Below are 17,996 nucleotides of genomic sequence, written 5' to 3' on the forward strand. Positions count from 1 at the left end.
TTCTGTGTATTAGTTGAGTATTGGTGATAGAGATCAGTGGAAAACAGAACAGCTGTCTGGATTAGCACTGTGTGAATTTGGTGGTCGAAGGACTGCCAAGTATAGTTGGCAGGTAGTTGGCCAGCTCAGATCACAGGACTATCTGTAGACAGGAAGACATGCCCACGTGGAATCTGACAACGGGCCTGATAACTGCTGTAATTTCAAAAGTAATGATCAGCATACATGACATTCTCAGAGTTTGCAACAACTCTAATATAACGTAAAATATTTTGATTTCTTTTGTGGATACAGTCGTAGTTATTAGCAATAACATTGTGGCCACTCACTTACATTGATACATTGATAATCGAAGAAAACTGCATGCTGAACTTCAGCTAAATGTGAAAAAAATCTTTAACCCATCCAGGTTCATGGATTCCTGAAATTTAACCATGGGCCTCAGTGGACACTAGACTAGGAAATTCGCTCTAGGATACGAATCTGGGAGTATCATTGATGGGGCACAGGGCATTCCACCTGTTTACCTTACTGTAAAATGTACTGGATGAGAAGTTTCTCTGCACCACATTTTGGCCAACACATACATTGTCTGACATTTTAACTTCTGCCATTGTGGTGGGTGTAAAAGGGGATTTAATAGATAATATAGTCACACGTTCAAAAATAAAATTATGAGGCATACATTAAAATGTCTTCTTTCCATGTAAGTACCTGTCCCACTTCCACTGCTCTGCCCTCTGTAGGACACTTTTGTGGTGTCTTTATATAAATGAAGAAAAACGCTATATTCCATCATTTACTCTCCTTCTATTCAAAACCTAACTTTTAAAAAAATTTTTCCTCAATGCATACTGGAGCTAACTTCACTATGCCTAAAGCTTGTCGTTATTCTTAAAGTCACATAATATTTCACTATGTGAATGAACCATAGTTTATTTCTACCAGCCTCCATAGATGGTATAAGATAGCCAAAGGCACAGCATCACATAGAGGTAAACAACTTTTTTTAGTATTAGTTGAAAATTGAAGACTAACAGATGAGAAATCCTGCAAGGAGAATGAATAGACTTTAACATTTTTAAAGCTTTTTTTTTTTAATTTCAGACTATTGTATGCCATAATTTTAAAGAGTCAAATTACCAAAAAGATCATCATAAAAATAGCCAGCCTGCCTTACCCCTCATCCCTGAGCCTCCCTCCCCAGAGTCAATCACTTTTTTTATTCACATGTTTCTTCTGCTATGTGTCTCCATATTTCTAAGCTGTAGGCTTTATGAAGGCAGAGATATTGATTGTATCATATACCGTGTCTCCCTCAGCACCTGCAAAGATGCCTGGCATGTGGCAGACACTGTTACATCCTAGCTGAATGACTAAATTCTGTTCTTTCTTGAGCTATCAATTTAGACATCATCTCCCTGGCTTCCTTACTCTTCTTGACTAAGACAAGGATTTAGTGCTCCCGAAATCCTGTATTCACTCACCATCCCATACCTCCACTTTCCTCTGTCTTCCAGATTTTTTCATTTCACCAGTTTTTGTCAAATCAGTATTTTAGCTGTGTAAGGATTATTACTGCTAAGGCAAACTTCTTTTTGATATATGAATTTTTGTACAAGCTAATTACTGCTTTTTTTGTTGTTGTTTACTTTTCTATGACACTTTAAGAGGCCTTCCCAAACATTGAAAAAGAAATAGAAAAAAAAGGAAAAAGAAAATCTCTCTAGACACCAATTACCACACAAACATGTCAGATAATTCTATCAATGCCAACTGTTTTCCTGGAGACATCACTCCCAGAAATCTTTTGCTCTGTTGCTCTTGCTCAAACTGATGGAAACTTGTACCTGGCGTTATGGGACTTCCTTTTATCTCTCTCCTCTGATGATTTCCTAATTTTTGGAAACTAAGTTCTCCTCCTCCTTTATCCTCTAATTTGGGTGGTACACATCTCCAGTATTTCCTGAGAAAAGATGAATGAGAAGTGAACATTATGAGGCTTTGTATGCCTGCAGAGGTCTGTATTCCAACCTCTCACCTGAATGATTCTTTGGTGGATTACGGAATTCCAGTTTGGATGTTGTTTCTTTCAGAATTTTGAAGCTCTTCCTTAATCCTTTGTCTCTTACCTTCAAGCATTGCTCTTAAGAACACAGATGATATTCTGATTCTTGGTATGTGTGTGGCTCTTTTTTCCCTCCAGGAAAGTTTTAAGACCCTCTTTTCATTCTTGGCATCATGAAAATTTACAGTGACTGGCCATGTAAGTGGATATGTTTACATTAACTGTGCTAAGTACTCCATAAGCCCATTCAACCTGGAAACTCACGTTTTTCAGTCTGGAGACTCTTCTTACACTGTTTCCTCAAGCAATTCCTCTTCTTAGAACAATGATACTGAATACATTCACATTGTTGTGCATGTATTCATTCATTCCAGAACTAACTTCATTTTACAAAACTAAAACTTTATACCCATTAAACCATTCTCCATCCTCCCTCCCCTCAGCCCCTTAAAACTACCCTTCTATATCTTATCTCTAGGATTCTGATTACTCTAGGTACTCATATAAGTGGAATCATACAGTGTTGTATTTTTGTGGCTGGCTTATTTCACTGTTCAGTGATATAATATGATATGTGTGATAATATGTGTGATAATATCCTCACAGTTCAGCCATGTTGTATCATGTATCAGAATTTCTTTCCTTTAAGGCTGAGTAATATTCCATTGTGCATGTATTTTGTTTATCCATACATTCATCAATGGACTTTTGGTGAATGAGGCTGCTGTGAACATGGGTGTATAAATGTTTCAGATGCTGCCTTCAAATTTGAGGGTATATACATAAATGTGGAATTGTTGGACCATATGTTAATTTTACTTTTAGTTTCTTCTGGAACCATCATACTGTTTTTCATAGCAATTTCAACATTATATATTCCCAGATAGCACAAAAGTTCCAATTTCTCTACATCCTCACTGACACTTGTCATTTCCTGTTTTTTTTAAAAGCAGCTATCCCAGTGGGTATGAGGGTAGCACCCCATTTGTTCTGCATTTCCCTGTGTGATGCTGAGGATATTTCCATGTGCTTTTTGTTCATTTGTATATTTTCTTTGGATAAATATCTGTTCAGATCCTTTGCCCATTTTTTAATTGGGTTGTTTGTTTTTGTTGTTCTTTGTAGAAGATCTTTATATATTCTTGATGTTAACGCTTTATCAGATATGATTTGCAAATAATTTCTCCCTTTCTGTAGGTTGCATTTTCACACTATTGATTGAATGACAGAAGATTTTTTTCTATGTAGCCCAATTTATTTATTTTTGCTTTGGCTGTCTGTGTTTTTGTTGTCATATCTAAGAAATCAATGTCAAATCCAGTGTTACGAATCTTTTCACCTATGCTTTCTTCTAAAAATTGTCAGTCTCTTAGCCTTTTTTATCAGTTTTACTGTCCAAACTTTCTATTGAATTTATTTCACTTTCCTATTTTTAGTTTCTAAGAGCTCTCTCTGATTCTTGACTGTATTTTTGCAGAAGTTTATTATTTGATAAATGAATATCCTCTTATCTTTCAGATATTACTAACAAAAATTTTCTTCCTATATTATTGTTTATTTCCTATGAATCTTCCCACCCATACCCATTAGTTTCTTTTATGTGAGACGCTTTCCTCAATTATCTGGCAATGCTTTATTGTGCATAAGTCTTTAAGGAATTTATGACATTAAAGAACTGCTGATCAGAAGACGCTTTATGGAATGATAGAGTCTGTCAACTAGTGGCTTTAATTTGAGGTAATTGGGGATAAATGAGCTTCATTTGGGGGTGGGACTAGCTCCAATTATCAGATTTCCTAAGGATTTTCCCCCTGCTCCGTTCAGTTTCTCAAGTTAAGGGTCCTCTAATCTCCCTACTGGAGTGGAATGTGGTCATAAGGATTGTTATAGCCTTATCCACCAGTTATTAAAGCCAAGCAGCACAGAGTTCCTAAGTCACAAAGTTCAGTATTTTGATGGTCATTTAATTCCTCTCCTCTCTTGCTTCCCACAGTATCTGTGAACCCAGATCTGGAGATTTCTCATTTAATTTCTCCACTTGAAACAACTCCCAGTGTCCTGTTTAGGCAGAAGAAGGATAGATGCTAAACCAGAAAGGATTCAGGAGAAGAATCGACATTCAACCCACTCGTGTATTTTCAGCCTGTGTCTCATTCTCTCTTTCTGCAGTGCCTGCTAATTGTTTCTGGGGTCCTAAGGCATGGATGGGCTCGCTTCTCACTAGCACTTAGTATTCAGTTACTCTACTCTGTTATCTCCTTCACCAGCTTTACACCATCCAAAATATTGTTGACATCCCCCATCATCAGTCTGTACACATTTATACCATTTTATCTCTTATACTTATTTTAATTGTTCCAGAGATAAAAGAGTTGTACATGTGAATTTAACTTATTTTCCCTGTTAAAAATTTGAGACACCATCTTTATAATTTGAAATAATCCTTTCTAGTTTCTTTATACTAATTGCCAATTCTAATCTCATTTTACTCAATCTGCATTCTGGACAGATGCCTCATACCAAGTAATATACCTAGTTGGGGATACTATTGTTTTATTTTACTTTTATTATAAGATTCAAACATTTAATAAGCTTACATGTTCTGTGTTTTAATGTTAACGAACTTAAACTCTCAGCCAATTGTTTAAGTAAATTCACATCCTTTGAATTTCAAGGTTAAAAACAAATTCTGTTTTGCTGTTATGTTTTAGTAAGTATTTGAAGAAATCTATTTCTTCAATATTTAAAAGATACTATTAACTCTTTTAAAAACTGTGGTGCTTTAGAGAGCTATGATGTCTCGTTGAATTTATAAATGGTTTCTTAATGTGGTCCTTTCAATTCACAGGGTCATGTTGCTTCACAAGCTGTACTTGGAAAAGGTAAATTAATAACCTTCTCACGACTTTTTTTTTAGCAGACATCAAAGCACAAAGGGGTCTCTTGCTCCTTGACAGCTTTTAGCTCTCCCTTCTTTTGGCTCTCAGCAGACTCCCTCCAGTGCCTCCTCTGATGTGCTGAGTCTAATCTTCTCTGCGCTAGAAAAATCAGATAATCTCACTTGTTAAATTCAAGCTTAAAATCAAAATAGAAAACGATCTGATTAAAGTCCCATGAGTAACATTCATGTGTTTTTAATGCATGCATGTTATGATCAAAGCACTAAAACCATTTTGAATTCCTCAGTTCCTAAATGAAACTTGACCAAGGCTCAAATCCAAAAAAGTGTTACGTGGCATATGAATAAATGACATTTTGGTTCAAGAAAAGTGTATGAGAACTTTATGGCATTACTTGATAAACATAAAGCAAGATTACAGAATCACTGACTGTGGGGAGCTATGAAGTGGCTTACACAAATATGTCAATCCAATAGGTCTTTCAAGTTTTTGTTTCTCCTTCTGTTGCCTGGGTCACCCCCTCTTATATGAATATGTCTGTTTACAGCAGATATGAAGTACATAAACTAGCTAATTTCTGTTATATTATTATAATCGCTAAAGAATGTGTGCATAAATTTATGAGAGTGATTTCAAAATTTCTGAATGCTCTACATAAGTTATGATTAAATTTTCCTGAGTATATCAACATGGGTCTCCGTACGAACCTCCACAGATTTGAAGCCTGCATGTAAGTGATTCTGTCAGTAAATATTTCCTCAAAACAGACTTCACTATGTGAGTCTACAATCTTCCATGTCTTAATAACTTACTATGTAACATTAAAGGTGTGCTTGACGTGGCTGCCTTCTGCCACACACAGATGAACCGTCAGACTGTGGACTGAATGACACAGCCCATCCAGCTGAGGGAATCAGTTTGGAAAGAGATTTGTTCAGCCAGATAACAGCAACACAAGACAAATCGCAGGAGGAGCTTACAACAGTAAATAACAGCGTTTGTAAAGAAATATGGTTAGATTTTGAAGACTTCTATATAGGCTTTCAGTAAGTAAAAATTTGTTGTTGTTATTTCATATAGTGGATACAGAAGTGAATTTTTAACTTCTGTGTAAGAGTTAAGTCAGTGTTAGTCTGGTGTCTATGGAACACCAAACAAAAGTATCAGAGGGAAATAACGGGTGAATTGGTTTGGCCACATGAAACAGGAATAGCCAGAATGGTCTCAGGCCAGTTTCAGGTCAGTTTTCCTCAAAGACTTGTTTGTTGAATAAGATGAAGACAGTTTATTCACTGAGGAAGATCATTTTTGTCCCTTTCAGAAAACTGATTCAATACAGTTATTATTTTTTCCCAGCTTTACTGAAGTACAGTTGACAAATACAGTTGTAAGTATTTAAAGTGTGCATGGTGATGAATTGATACATAGGTACTTTGTGATGAATTGGTACACATTTACATTGTGATGAATTGATATACATGCATACATATATATATATATATATATACACATACACACACACATTGTAAAAGACCGCCCCATTGATGGGTATGTTAATTGGATATATATTTATCTTCTTACTGTGTGTGAGAATATTTAAATTCTAGTCTCAGTGAGTTTTAATTCTACAATATAGTGAAATCAACTATGGTTGTCATGTTGTACATTAGAACTTCAAACTTATTCATCTTATTACTGAAAATTTGTACCCATTTACCAACCTCTCCCTATTTCCCCCACCCCCACCCCTGGAAACCCTTTTTCTCCTCTCTGAGTTGTTATTATTTTTGTAACTTTCATCTGTCTTTATCTGTTCTGCCTGTAATTATTTGCTTCTAAGAAACCTAACATGTAGTACTAGTTTGCTGCATATGACAATCATCTGTTATAAATAATGTTTTTCAGGAATATATGTATTTTCCACAAGCCAAGTTCATACTGTTTTAACTTTCAAAAAACAGAATTCAAGGTAAATATACTCTGGTCTCTTTCCCTTCTTAAATTTTTGATAGAATCATGCTAATGAAAAACACCTTCAAATGTATCGAGCATTTCTAAACTTGTAACATAATTATATTCAAAAATTTAATTCTTACCGTCTTCTGCTAATCTCTTATCCAGACAATAAGCCAAATTCCACTACTTCCTACCCCCAAGTGTGATGTACCTGATTATGTTACCATGGTTCATTAGTATATCAGTTCATGTTAGGGAATTTTTGACTTACGAATAAATGAAGGAAAAGCCCAAATAAATTTACTATATGTGATTTCAATTGGTGTTTACTGACTTGCACACAATTCCTAAAACGTAAGCACATTTTCACTATCATTTCTGTTATTTTTGCGCACGTTCTTCCCTCTGCCTGGCATTCATTCACCATCCTTATCACCTCCACCTGGTCAATGCCTCGAAGTCCTTCAGAACAACATGGGTGTCCTTGACCCCATGAGACCTCTGTCCCTGGCCATAGAGTCTGGGTCAGGTACCCTGGCTCCACGCACTCTGTGTGACTTGTCCTCACCCGGACACTTTCCTCCCTCCATCCTCTGCCTGATCACCTCTTTGTGCCCCTCCTCCTCTCCGTCCACTCGATGTCAGCATCGTAAGGAGGACTCTGTCCTTTTCCTTACTGTTGCAGTACAGGTCCTGGCCTGAGGTCGAACCTTGGTAAAAAATAAAACTGTTGAATGAAGGAATGAATGAATGAATAATTATTTAAAAATCTCACATTGAGTGGAATTTGGGGGGAAACTACGAAACATATTCTGGGAAACTCAGTTGTACTAAAACTTGCATGTTGTTTGGATGGGGCCGTACAAGCCCTCAGTGTTAATCCCACATCTTCATGAGCTGGACGCAGAGTTCGGAGAAGTAAGGAGTCTTGGGGATGACCTCTCCCTTTGCTCTTGTACTAGATGAAAACGCAGGCAGAGAAAACCTTATGAGCATTCCTCAGGAGGTGCTCTGAGGCTGGTTTCCTGCTCTGAAAGTAAGACCCAGGTGTGTGGTAGTGACTTGGGGCTGGGGAGGGCAGGAGTTGGAACTGTCAACCTGGTTCTGAAGTCTATGCATGAAAGCACCCAGAGGAATGGTTTGACTTTATGAATATAGGAAAACAATAACAACACAACAAAAACTGTTAATAGGGAATGACGGAACCCAGAGTACGGTATGAGAACAATGTACAGTTTCCAGTTAACTTAGGAGTGTTGTCATATTCAAACTATCGGCAATAATTGAACAATAGTCACTTATAGGTACTTTCTCTGTTCCTAGCCCTGACCTAGGCTCCTTATTGCATTAACTCCTCATAGCAAGCCCAATGAAAGGACTATTGTTATTGTCAATTTTCAGGTAAGGAAACTGAGGCAGACCAAGTTTGGGTAAAAAGCCCAAGATGACCAAATTAGTAAGTGGCACAAGCATCGCGAGAGCTGGGTTTGTCCGACGTGAAGCTGGTGCCTCTGTCACAGGCTCACCTTCGGGGGAAGCAGATTAGTGGCTCTGGAGACAGACCGCCTAGTTGTGAATCCAGGTCTCACTGGGGGTGGGATCTGAACAAGTTATTTAAGTTCTCTTTGCCCCCGTTCTCTTATTTATGCAAATGGCAGTAATGAGAGACTTTACATCATAGAGTCAGGGGATAAATGAGAAAATATATATGAATTGCTTAGAAGAATGCCTAATACTTAGTAAGTGAAAATAAATGTTGGCTGTCATGATTATTACTAAGAGCAATTACATATGTTTTTGTTATACATCATCACCCTGATATATATGTGTATGTGTGATGGGAAAACGGCCAGCTGTTCTTTGTTCTGATCCTATTTTAATGCAGTGATGGGAAGTATAGAATTTTTTCTTTTCTTTTAAAGTCCCAGCTTGGCAAAATAAAACAGCAGCATCCATTATGAGTCCCTTCATTCCCCTGAATTTTGTTTTTTTAATTTCAGTGGTCTGAGAAAATGATACCTTTTTGTTAGAGGATGTTATTGGAACCCAAACTTAACAGCCTTTAGTACGGCCTGACAGGAAGGATTGTCTGGGGTCTGAGGCCAGGCAGTCCTGATTTTAGTGGCCACAGGCACTGCCACCTGAGCCGGGGACACAGAGCCTGAGGCCCCTCCTCTGCCCGCCCCTTAGATGTGCCATGGGTGATGTCATGGGGGTTGGAGGGGCTCTCAAAGGTTCCTTGTGCTGGCACCAGGGCAGAAGCCCTGTGTGTGGCCTCCAGGGCCACCTCACCCTCAAATCCTCAGACTCCTTAAAATGACAGCAATGAGCTCTGAGCAGAAACTTCCTCGGTCACACACGCTGGGCTGGCAAATCCAGGGCCCTTCATGGTTTTAGACGGTGAATGTTTGAAACAACTGTTCCTATCAGCAACATGTTGCAGCTAAAAAAAAAAAATGAAATGAAGTGTCAAATGCTAACCATTGGAAAACACTGGAGGAAGCAATCATGTAAGACAGTTACACCGTATCAAGCAATTTTAGCAATCTCATCATATGTGATTAATAAGAATTCCTTTTTCACAGTGTTACTAGAGATTTTTCTTCATCTTTCAACTTATTTAAATATCGTTGTAAAATAATACGAAGAGCTTTTAAAATATGATGATGAATTAATTTAACACATTTACCATATACCATCAGTCAAAAGTTTTTTGAAGCACTGGGAAATTGAAATACAGTAATAGCATAATTATTGAGAAGACCATCATTGGAGCCAGGTAGATAGATAGACCCACTTTTGCATCTCAGCTTTGCTACTTGCAAGCTCTGTGACCTTTAGCAAGTTGCTTACCCTCTCTGTGTTCTAGCTTCTTCACACACAATTATGGATATTAGTAGTACCCACAGAGGATGAATCAAAATCATGTTCATGTGATCCTTATATGGCTCTCCTCTAAGGGATGTTCCTGTTGTACTCAGGAATTTCTTGTTTGCCCAAGACAAAAATCCAGTTTGGTTCATTAGTGTGCAATAGGTATGTTTCTGAAGATCTTGTAGAAAGAAAGAGTAAAGGGTTTCTATGACAAACCACCAAGTAAAATGCTTTGATACATTCCCATTCTCTGCCAGAGTTTCTCCATGGCCTGGATACTTATCAGGGACCCATTCTCTAAGCACTACTTAGTTCTGGGCTCAATGTCTTCCTCTAGTTGTCATTTTTGGAACAAGTGTGTCCCTCTTCTTTGCTCATGGAGAAGAGCTTTGGCTGCCTGATACGGTGGCCCATCTCACACAGGCCCTGCACACCCAGCTTCCACGGACCGTTGCCAATGTTCACAATTTTCCTCCCATCGTTAAACCTGCAAAGTACTTATTGTGGTGTCTAGACCACAGTAAACTCTCTATAAATGTTAGATCTTGTAATTTTAGTAGAAGTGGAAAAGAGCATGAGTAGACTAATATGAAATACAATGAGTGGTCTGATTTCTTGCAGTTCTCGGATGAACGCATGTCCTACTATCTGTTTGTGGACAGTCTAAAACCTATTGAACTGCTGGTTTGCTTTTCTGCATTGGTACGCTGGGGAGAATCCGGAGGTAAGAGGACTCTGAGAAAATTATAGTCTGAAAGCCCAGCTCACTGCTTGTCCAGGGAAATGTATGGTACAATGTTTAGACTCTGAGTGAAGGAACGTATTCCCTTTCCAGACGCTAAGAAAGTTGCACACCACCTGCTGAGATCTTCTTAACTCCTCTGACATCAAGGATGATGCTTGTTCTTGCCTCCTGCGCCTCTCCTTGTCCTGGTCACATGGTCCCTTCTTTGGCACGCCTCATCCCTCTCTTTTTCTTTCCACCTGTACATGTCATCATTCTTGATTCTTTCAAAATCTATTGGAAAACATGAACTCTTTCTTCTTTGATTTGGCAATTTCAAAGACCTTTTCCTGCATCCCACCTGGTTCCCTACTTTCATGGTCATATTTTAGACCCTGTTGTACCAGTAACTGCATCATCTCAGTCAGTTTGCAGTTCTCTGACCACCACCCTTGGATCTCCAGTTCACATTCTCTCCAGAACTCCCACCCCTAAAGTTCTTTGACTGAACTGGGACCACAGTCCATCAACGCTACCTCTTTTTCTGCTGCTCTCCTCACATCATTATTTCTCTTATTCCCAATGTAGTTTCCATGGTCCATCGTTGTGTTTATACCCTTGCAGATGCCCTCAGCACAGCACTCTCCTCACGCTCTCATCTTACATTCCTGGCAAAGTCCTAATACTGGTTGAACGTCTCTCTGGGCCTAACCTGTGGTTGCATCAGAGCAGCTGAATGTAACTGAGAAAAGAAAAATCCTACTAGCTAGCCCCACATTAAACTGAGGACCACAGATCTCAAAAATCCCCTAAGCACTGCCGACATTTCATTGTCCCGCTCATTCTCATAGGTGATTATTTCAAACTTTTAGCTCTCTCTCTGCCTTCGATCTCCAACACCCACTCTTATCCTTCCTCGTTTTCAGCTGATGACCTTGCTGCTGTTTTCACTGAAAATGACCCACTTCCTCTCCTCCTAATGAACTCTCCCAAGCTCTAGCCACCCTTCCCTCCTGTTCTAACGCGTGGACTATCCCTATTTCTCTCAAAGGGCAGCCTCTTGTGAACACATGCACGAAACATCATTCTTTGCTTGTTTGGCTTGTTTTATTAAAACATTTTTATCTAACTCAGCAATACCTGACACTGTACAGAATCAGTAAATATATGCTGAATGCTTAATGTCGAATTTCTTGCCCACTTTGAGGACAGAGACTACGATTTTCCACCAGGATATACCCAGTGTTTTGAATGGTGTCAGATGTGTGCCAGGTGGGCAATGAGTACTTTGAATAAAACTTTCCGAACTTCAGTGGCGTGAGCTTGGTGTGTCTACCTCACCGTAGCTCCTAAGCCACACCACGCCCTAGAACGCTGAAGTTCTGTGTACGTGGACGGCTTTCAGGCCATGTGGTGGCCTCAGAGCCTCAGACTGATGTTACCTGGAAACAGGGAAGAAGTGTTTTGCTCTCAGCTACTGATGAAGAACAGTCAATATTTTCTGTCGATTTTAAGAGAAAAACTTGACATTAAAATTTTGTTAATTATTTGCTATTTTTCCACACAGTCAAAGCTAAGAATCAAAGGTTAAAACTTTAAGTAAATGGTGGGATATTCTGACTTTGCTTAGCCACTATCTTAGGAAAATCTCTCATTTCCTCCTTTCACGTTGCATCGAGAGGTATCATAATTACTGCCGTACATAAGAAAAGCGGTGGTATGCACCACTGAAATATCCCTGTCTGTCCTCTTTTTGCTGACTTTTCCATTCCTGGTTTCTTCAGCTGAGGGGATGACTGTGTGGAGAAAAATAAGGTAAGGGGGAAGATCTTGATTCCTCTTGAGTATTATTTCCAGATTATTTACCCAGGGTAGTTTCTAATGTTTTATGAACGTTTTCAGACCATCTCTAATTCTTGCTGGTGATGGTTATTATTGTTATTAACAATATTATGATTATTAATGTCATTATTGATAAAAAGCAATACCAGTGAAGGCCAACTATATGCTCACAATCAAATATATATATATATATTTTTTTTTTTCTTTTCTTTTCTTTTTCACTTCTCCTAAAGCTTTAACAAAAGACAGCCCCCCCATAGAGCCTGGACTACTTACAGCTGAAACAGTTTCTTGGAAATCTCTGAGGCCACACGATCTTGTTGTGAAGATTCACACATATGCAACCAAGGCCGCAGTGGTTCGCCTGCCAGTTGGGTATGGGCTGACTTTGTTTTTCCCATACTAAGAATTTTTTGAAGACTTGTAAACTTTTGACTACTAAGCAGTGAAACAATGTGGAATCTAATATGTTTCTCCCTGAAGTGATTTTTTTAAGGCATTGGTTTATCATCTTGAGATTCTTGAGAAAATAATTCTTGTGAACAAATAAACTGAAGAAATTCTGTACCTTCTGGAAGGTTCATAATCGTCAAAGAATCTGGTTATGGCTTCAGTAAAGATAACCGTTCAAAGTCGTTTAACCCAGCATTTCTTAAAATTAATGAAAAAGATCTTTTTTGCTGTTTTATTGTAAAACATATCCCTTAGCAAGAGCCATGATTTTATCTAAATGCAGATTGAGGAAAATAACATTTTCACCTGCAAAGCTATAGTTTTATCTGTAGTTTGCTTTTAATTTTACCAGTTGTTTTATTTTGATTTCAGATAAAGTTGGTTAAACACATCACATTTTCCATTTTAAAGAAACTGTGTATAATTGAAAAGTTTTCATGATTTTGATAAATGAAATTCAAAATATTACCTCATATTTTGGATGAAATAAACAATTTTGCTGGATTTCCTAAGATCAATCATGATAATTTTTTGTGATAGATGAAAAGCTATGGCTCTTGTATAAAAAGCAAAGCCTAGGCCAAAAAAAAAAATGCTAAATAATCTATGGCAAGCATCCAATATTCCTAAAGAAATAATAAATTTTAAAGCTTCTATCTTTTCACATCTTCCCTAAAAACTGTGGTATGAAGAGATTCTCCGAGAAATCATTACTCCATCTGCTGCATGCTCATCCATCAAGATGATCAAGGGCAGGGAATTGATAGAGAACCTACTTTCATCTACATTTCCTCCCACAGGACCTAAGGTCCCCACAGGTCCCCGTACATAGGTTTTGAATATGCTCTGAGTGCTCACTGAAGAAAGGGGAGTGTCCGTGCTCTCAGTGATGCCTCAACCTGGTGGGAGAAACACAGATAACAAGCACGAAATTATGCATTTGTGAGAAAATGACTATGGAATCCACAAAGCACTACAGTGACATGAATTATTACTATTGTTAAGGGAAAATCGAGATGAGCCTTTTGTCAGTGTGTCTGCCGTGTGTGGGAGATGTCTCCAACACGTGCACGTCTATCATTCAGTGTAACCGTTTTTGTCCGACATAATTAGTGACATATAGATTCCATGATCTCTAAGGGCTCTTTCAGAGGGAACATTCATCGTCTACGCCTCATCTGTATCACAAAATTCAACTCTCACTGACGTTTGACTTTGAGCACAAACTGTCATCAAGACGCTAACGGGGTGGAGGGGAGCCTACAACAAAGGAAACCCTTGGTTCTCATCTATCACCCACTGCCTTTAGGAGACACATGCTGCTCTTCACTGCGTCCTCCCCAGTGGGGCACTCCATACACATCTGCAGCATGGGGACCTTTGTCGTCGGGGACGAGGATGTTGTGCTGCCCAGCTTTGAGCCGGTAAGTATTTTAGCAGCTGTGATGTGTGTGTGTGTGTGTGTGTGTGTGCACGCGCCTTATTTTCAAAGATTTTGAACTATTCATACTGTGGAGAAAATACCCCTGGTCCCCAATGTGAGGTCAGTGTTCTTTCTACATGTCCCTAATACTGCAGGAATGTGTTCCTTGTTTTATATCTCTCGGACCATAGCACCTAACAAAATGCTTTGATCAAGTAAGTCCTCCATGAGTAACTATTAAATCAACTGTAGAGCAGATATTAAATATATTAACAGAAATTAGATCTTTATAAACTGAATTACACTTAAAGAAACAGAAGTGAGGCTGACTGCTCTGCTTTGTCTCCACAGGAGAGCTATCGATTTACAGAGCAGTCTTTAACAATTTTGAAAGCTGTTGGACACGTGATTGCTAATTTCAAGGATAAGGGTAGACTCTCTGCAGCCCTGAAAGATCTGCAAACAGCTCACTACCCTATCCCCCTGCAGGACAAAGAACTAACTGCGCAGCACTTCAGGGTAAGCGTGTTCAGGTTATAATGTTCCTAGAAGAATGTTCTTTTTGAAATAATACATCTCATAGTAGGTGACCTCCAGAATCAGAGCTGAGAAAATGCTTCAGTTGGAGACAGTTCATTTGGGAAGTGACGTCAGCAAGCGGAAATGAATGAGTAGGAAGAATGAGATGAGAAAGAGACGAATGTTCATTAAAGGGTGTGATAATTATTGCTGTGGGCTACTGGGGCTGTATCCTCCAGGAGATCCTGATAAACGATGTAGGACATCCCTCAGGAGGGTCCCGCTAATGGATAAGGCAATTGTGACATTTACCCAGCAACCCCTTCCCGGCTCTCAGGTGCATTTACTTCCTCACACTTACAACTTGTGCCTCTGCTGGGGCTGAGCAGCCTTCTGGCTTCACAGGAAGCCTTGAGGGATTGAAGCAAAGAGACTTCGTGGTACCCCCTACACACTGTTGACATTTTGCACTAGATGATTTCTGTTGTGATCCTGACCCACCAGTAGCAATATGGCTTCCCTACACCCTCTAAACACCCATAGCATCCTGTTGTGACAACTAAAAATGATATTGGACATTGTCAAGTGTCCCCTGGGGAGTAGTGTTACTAGAGTTAGCAAATAAAAATACAAGACACCCAGTTAAATTTGTTTCACTAAAGATTTAATTTTTAGAGTAGTTTCAGGTTCATCACAAAATTGGGCAGATGGGGGTTTCCCAATATTTCTCCTGCCCCTACACATGCCTTCCCCATTATCAACATCCTCTACAAGTGGTCCATTTGTTACAGCTGGTGAAGCTACATTGACACATCAATCGCTCAAAGTCCGTAGTTTACGCTGGGGTTCACTCTTGGTGTTGTACGTTCTGTGGGTTAGGACAGATGCATAGTGACATGTATCTATCGTTGTAGTGTCATAGATAATAGTTTCAGTGCCCTAAAAATCCTATGTGTTCTGCCTGTTCATCCCTCCCCTACCCCAAGCCCTGGCAATCATTGATCTTTTTAGTCTCTCCATAGTTTTGTCTTTTCTAGAATGTCATAAAGTATGTAGTCTTTCTAAATTGGCATCTTTCACTTAGAAATATGCATTTACCTTCCTTCTGTATCTTTTCATGACTTTGTAGGTCATTTCTTTTTAGCGTTGAATAATACACCATTGTTTGGATGTACCATGGTTTATTTAGTTATTCACTTACTGAGGGACATCTTGATTGCTTCCAAGTTTTGACAATTATAAATGAAGTGGCTATAAACATCTGTGTGCAAGTTTTTGTGTGGATGTAAGTTTTTAATTCATTTGGGTAAATACAAAGGAGTGTAATTGCTGGATCATATAGTAAAAGTATGTTTAGTTCTGCAGAATCATCAAACTGTCTTCAAAACTGGCTGTACCATTTTTCATTCTCACCAAAATGAATGAGAGTTTCCATCGCTCCATATTGCAGTCAGCATTTGATGTTGTCAGTATTCCAGGTTTTGGCCTTTCTAATAGATGACAGTGGTGTCTTGTTTTAATTTGCATTTCCTTGATGACATATTGATGTAGAACCCCTTTTGATGTGCTCATTTTCCATCTGCATATCTTCTTTGGTGAGGAATCTGTTAAAGCCTTTGGCCCATTTTTAATCAGGTTGTTTGTTTTCTTATCGTTGAGTTTTAAGTATTCTTTCGCAAATATTTCCTCCCGGTCTATGGCTTGTCTTCTCATTTTCTTGACACTTACTTTACAGAGCAGAAGTTTTTAATTTTAGCGAAATCCTTATCAATTCTTTCTTGCATGTGTCATGGCTTTAATGGTGTATCTGTAAAGCCATTGCCATACCCAAGGTCATCTAGATTTTTCTCCTTTTATCTTCTAGGAATTTTATACTTTTGCATTTTACATTTCTGTCTACTGTTCATTTTGAATTAATTTTTGTGACAGGGTGCAAGGTCTCTGTCTAGATTCATTTCACCCAGTTAAATTTTAATTTTGTAAAAAACAGTGTGTATAATATATACTACATACTTACATTAAAAATTATTCTAAAAATTTAGTTTCTCTGTTATTCCACCTTAACTGGGTAGAAGGTGTTGTTGGGGAAATATCATTAGAAACAAAATCTCCTTCAAACCAAGAAAACCTCCACCAAGGTAAAAGAAAAAGTATATTTTTGAATAAGCATTAAACCAGAACGTGACGTACATCAAGGGTAATCCGCTAAAGCAAATCTCCCCTTTTTGCATAGCTCGGCAGATACAGCCCATTACATACATGTTCTCAAGATAAATGATCATCAGTCCTTAAGTAAAAGAATTTGATAGTGCCATTTGTTACACATAGTCAATCCTAAATTTACCTGATACAAATTCAGGGTGACCATTTGTGTTAGCTAATTGACTTTATCCAAAAGAAAGAGAAAAATCATGTCTTTATAGCAAGAAGTAGTTTTGCAAGGTGGCATGAGGCTCCCAGGGAAGTTAGGCTCCCCCCCTTCCACAGACACTGGGCGACTGGGGCTCTGTCTTCCTTGATGATCACATTTCAGAGAGATGGCTCCCAGGTCCTTGAGAAAGATATTCCTGGATCTTAAAAACTGGCAAGAGAACTATTTAGCCTTTAAAAATATTTCCATATATTTCAAAGAAAGAGAGAAAGAACTTAAAATTACAAGTTTTCTGAAGTGAATGCTCTAAGAAAAGGGAGGGGAAGAGTTTCTTCCCTTATTTTCCATAGGGAGAATTAAGTCTTCTTTTGTTTTATTTAACTTGGCATTTGCCCTTACAATTTCTTCTATTTTATCTGGTGACCCTGCCTGGGACACGAATTACTCCCAGTTGAAAACCACTCACCTAGGGCATGAGTAATTTACAAAAAATATCTGCCATGATTTATCTTTTTAAGCAATCCGATTGTTCCTGAGTTAATTCTGTCCACCCAGTCTTCAAGGTGGTGGCTCTAGGTGGCTCTTGCTGGTGGTCACAAGCTCTAGAAATAAATGATTAAATCATCACCTAACAAGAAAGCCACAGTATGCCCTGCTACAGCTGGCCCTGAGGCTGTAATTGGTATTCAACTTCTCTGCTCTCCCACCCAGTCTAGATTCCCCTTCCTTCCAGCTGGTCTAGCTGCCTGCCTGGCAGGTGACCTAGGCCTCCAATTTTGATGGGTATAGACCTTGATTGCCTTACTCTTAACTGGCTGAGATGGTTATAATTAATCATTCACTGTAGAAGCACCAAGAAGTGTCCC

General features: G+C 38.7%; 1 protein-coding gene across 1 annotated transcript in view; it reads left to right on the top strand.

Annotated features, from left to right (window-relative positions):
* Positions 1 to 17,996, top strand: part of ADGB (androglobin) — a 147,584-nt gene that overhangs the window by 70,010 nt on the left and 59,578 nt on the right. The window contains exons 14-20 of the mRNA XM_032485112.1: positions 4,917 to 4,954; positions 5,829 to 6,014; positions 6,874 to 6,937; positions 10,420 to 10,522; positions 12,598 to 12,739; positions 14,127 to 14,241; positions 14,592 to 14,759. Coding sequence (XP_032341003.1) covers positions 4,917 to 4,954; positions 5,829 to 6,014; positions 6,874 to 6,937; positions 10,420 to 10,522; positions 12,598 to 12,739; positions 14,127 to 14,241; positions 14,592 to 14,759 — 816 coding nt within the window. The remainder of the gene's footprint in view (positions 1 to 4,916; positions 4,955 to 5,828; positions 6,015 to 6,873; positions 6,938 to 10,419; positions 10,523 to 12,597; positions 12,740 to 14,126; positions 14,242 to 14,591; positions 14,760 to 17,996) is intronic.

Source organism: Camelus ferus, chromosome 8 (genome assembly GCF_009834535.1).
Source record: "Camelus ferus isolate YT-003-E chromosome 8, BCGSAC_Cfer_1.0, whole genome shotgun sequence".
Classification (NCBI taxonomy): domain Eukaryota; kingdom Metazoa; phylum Chordata; class Mammalia; order Artiodactyla; family Camelidae; genus Camelus; species Camelus ferus.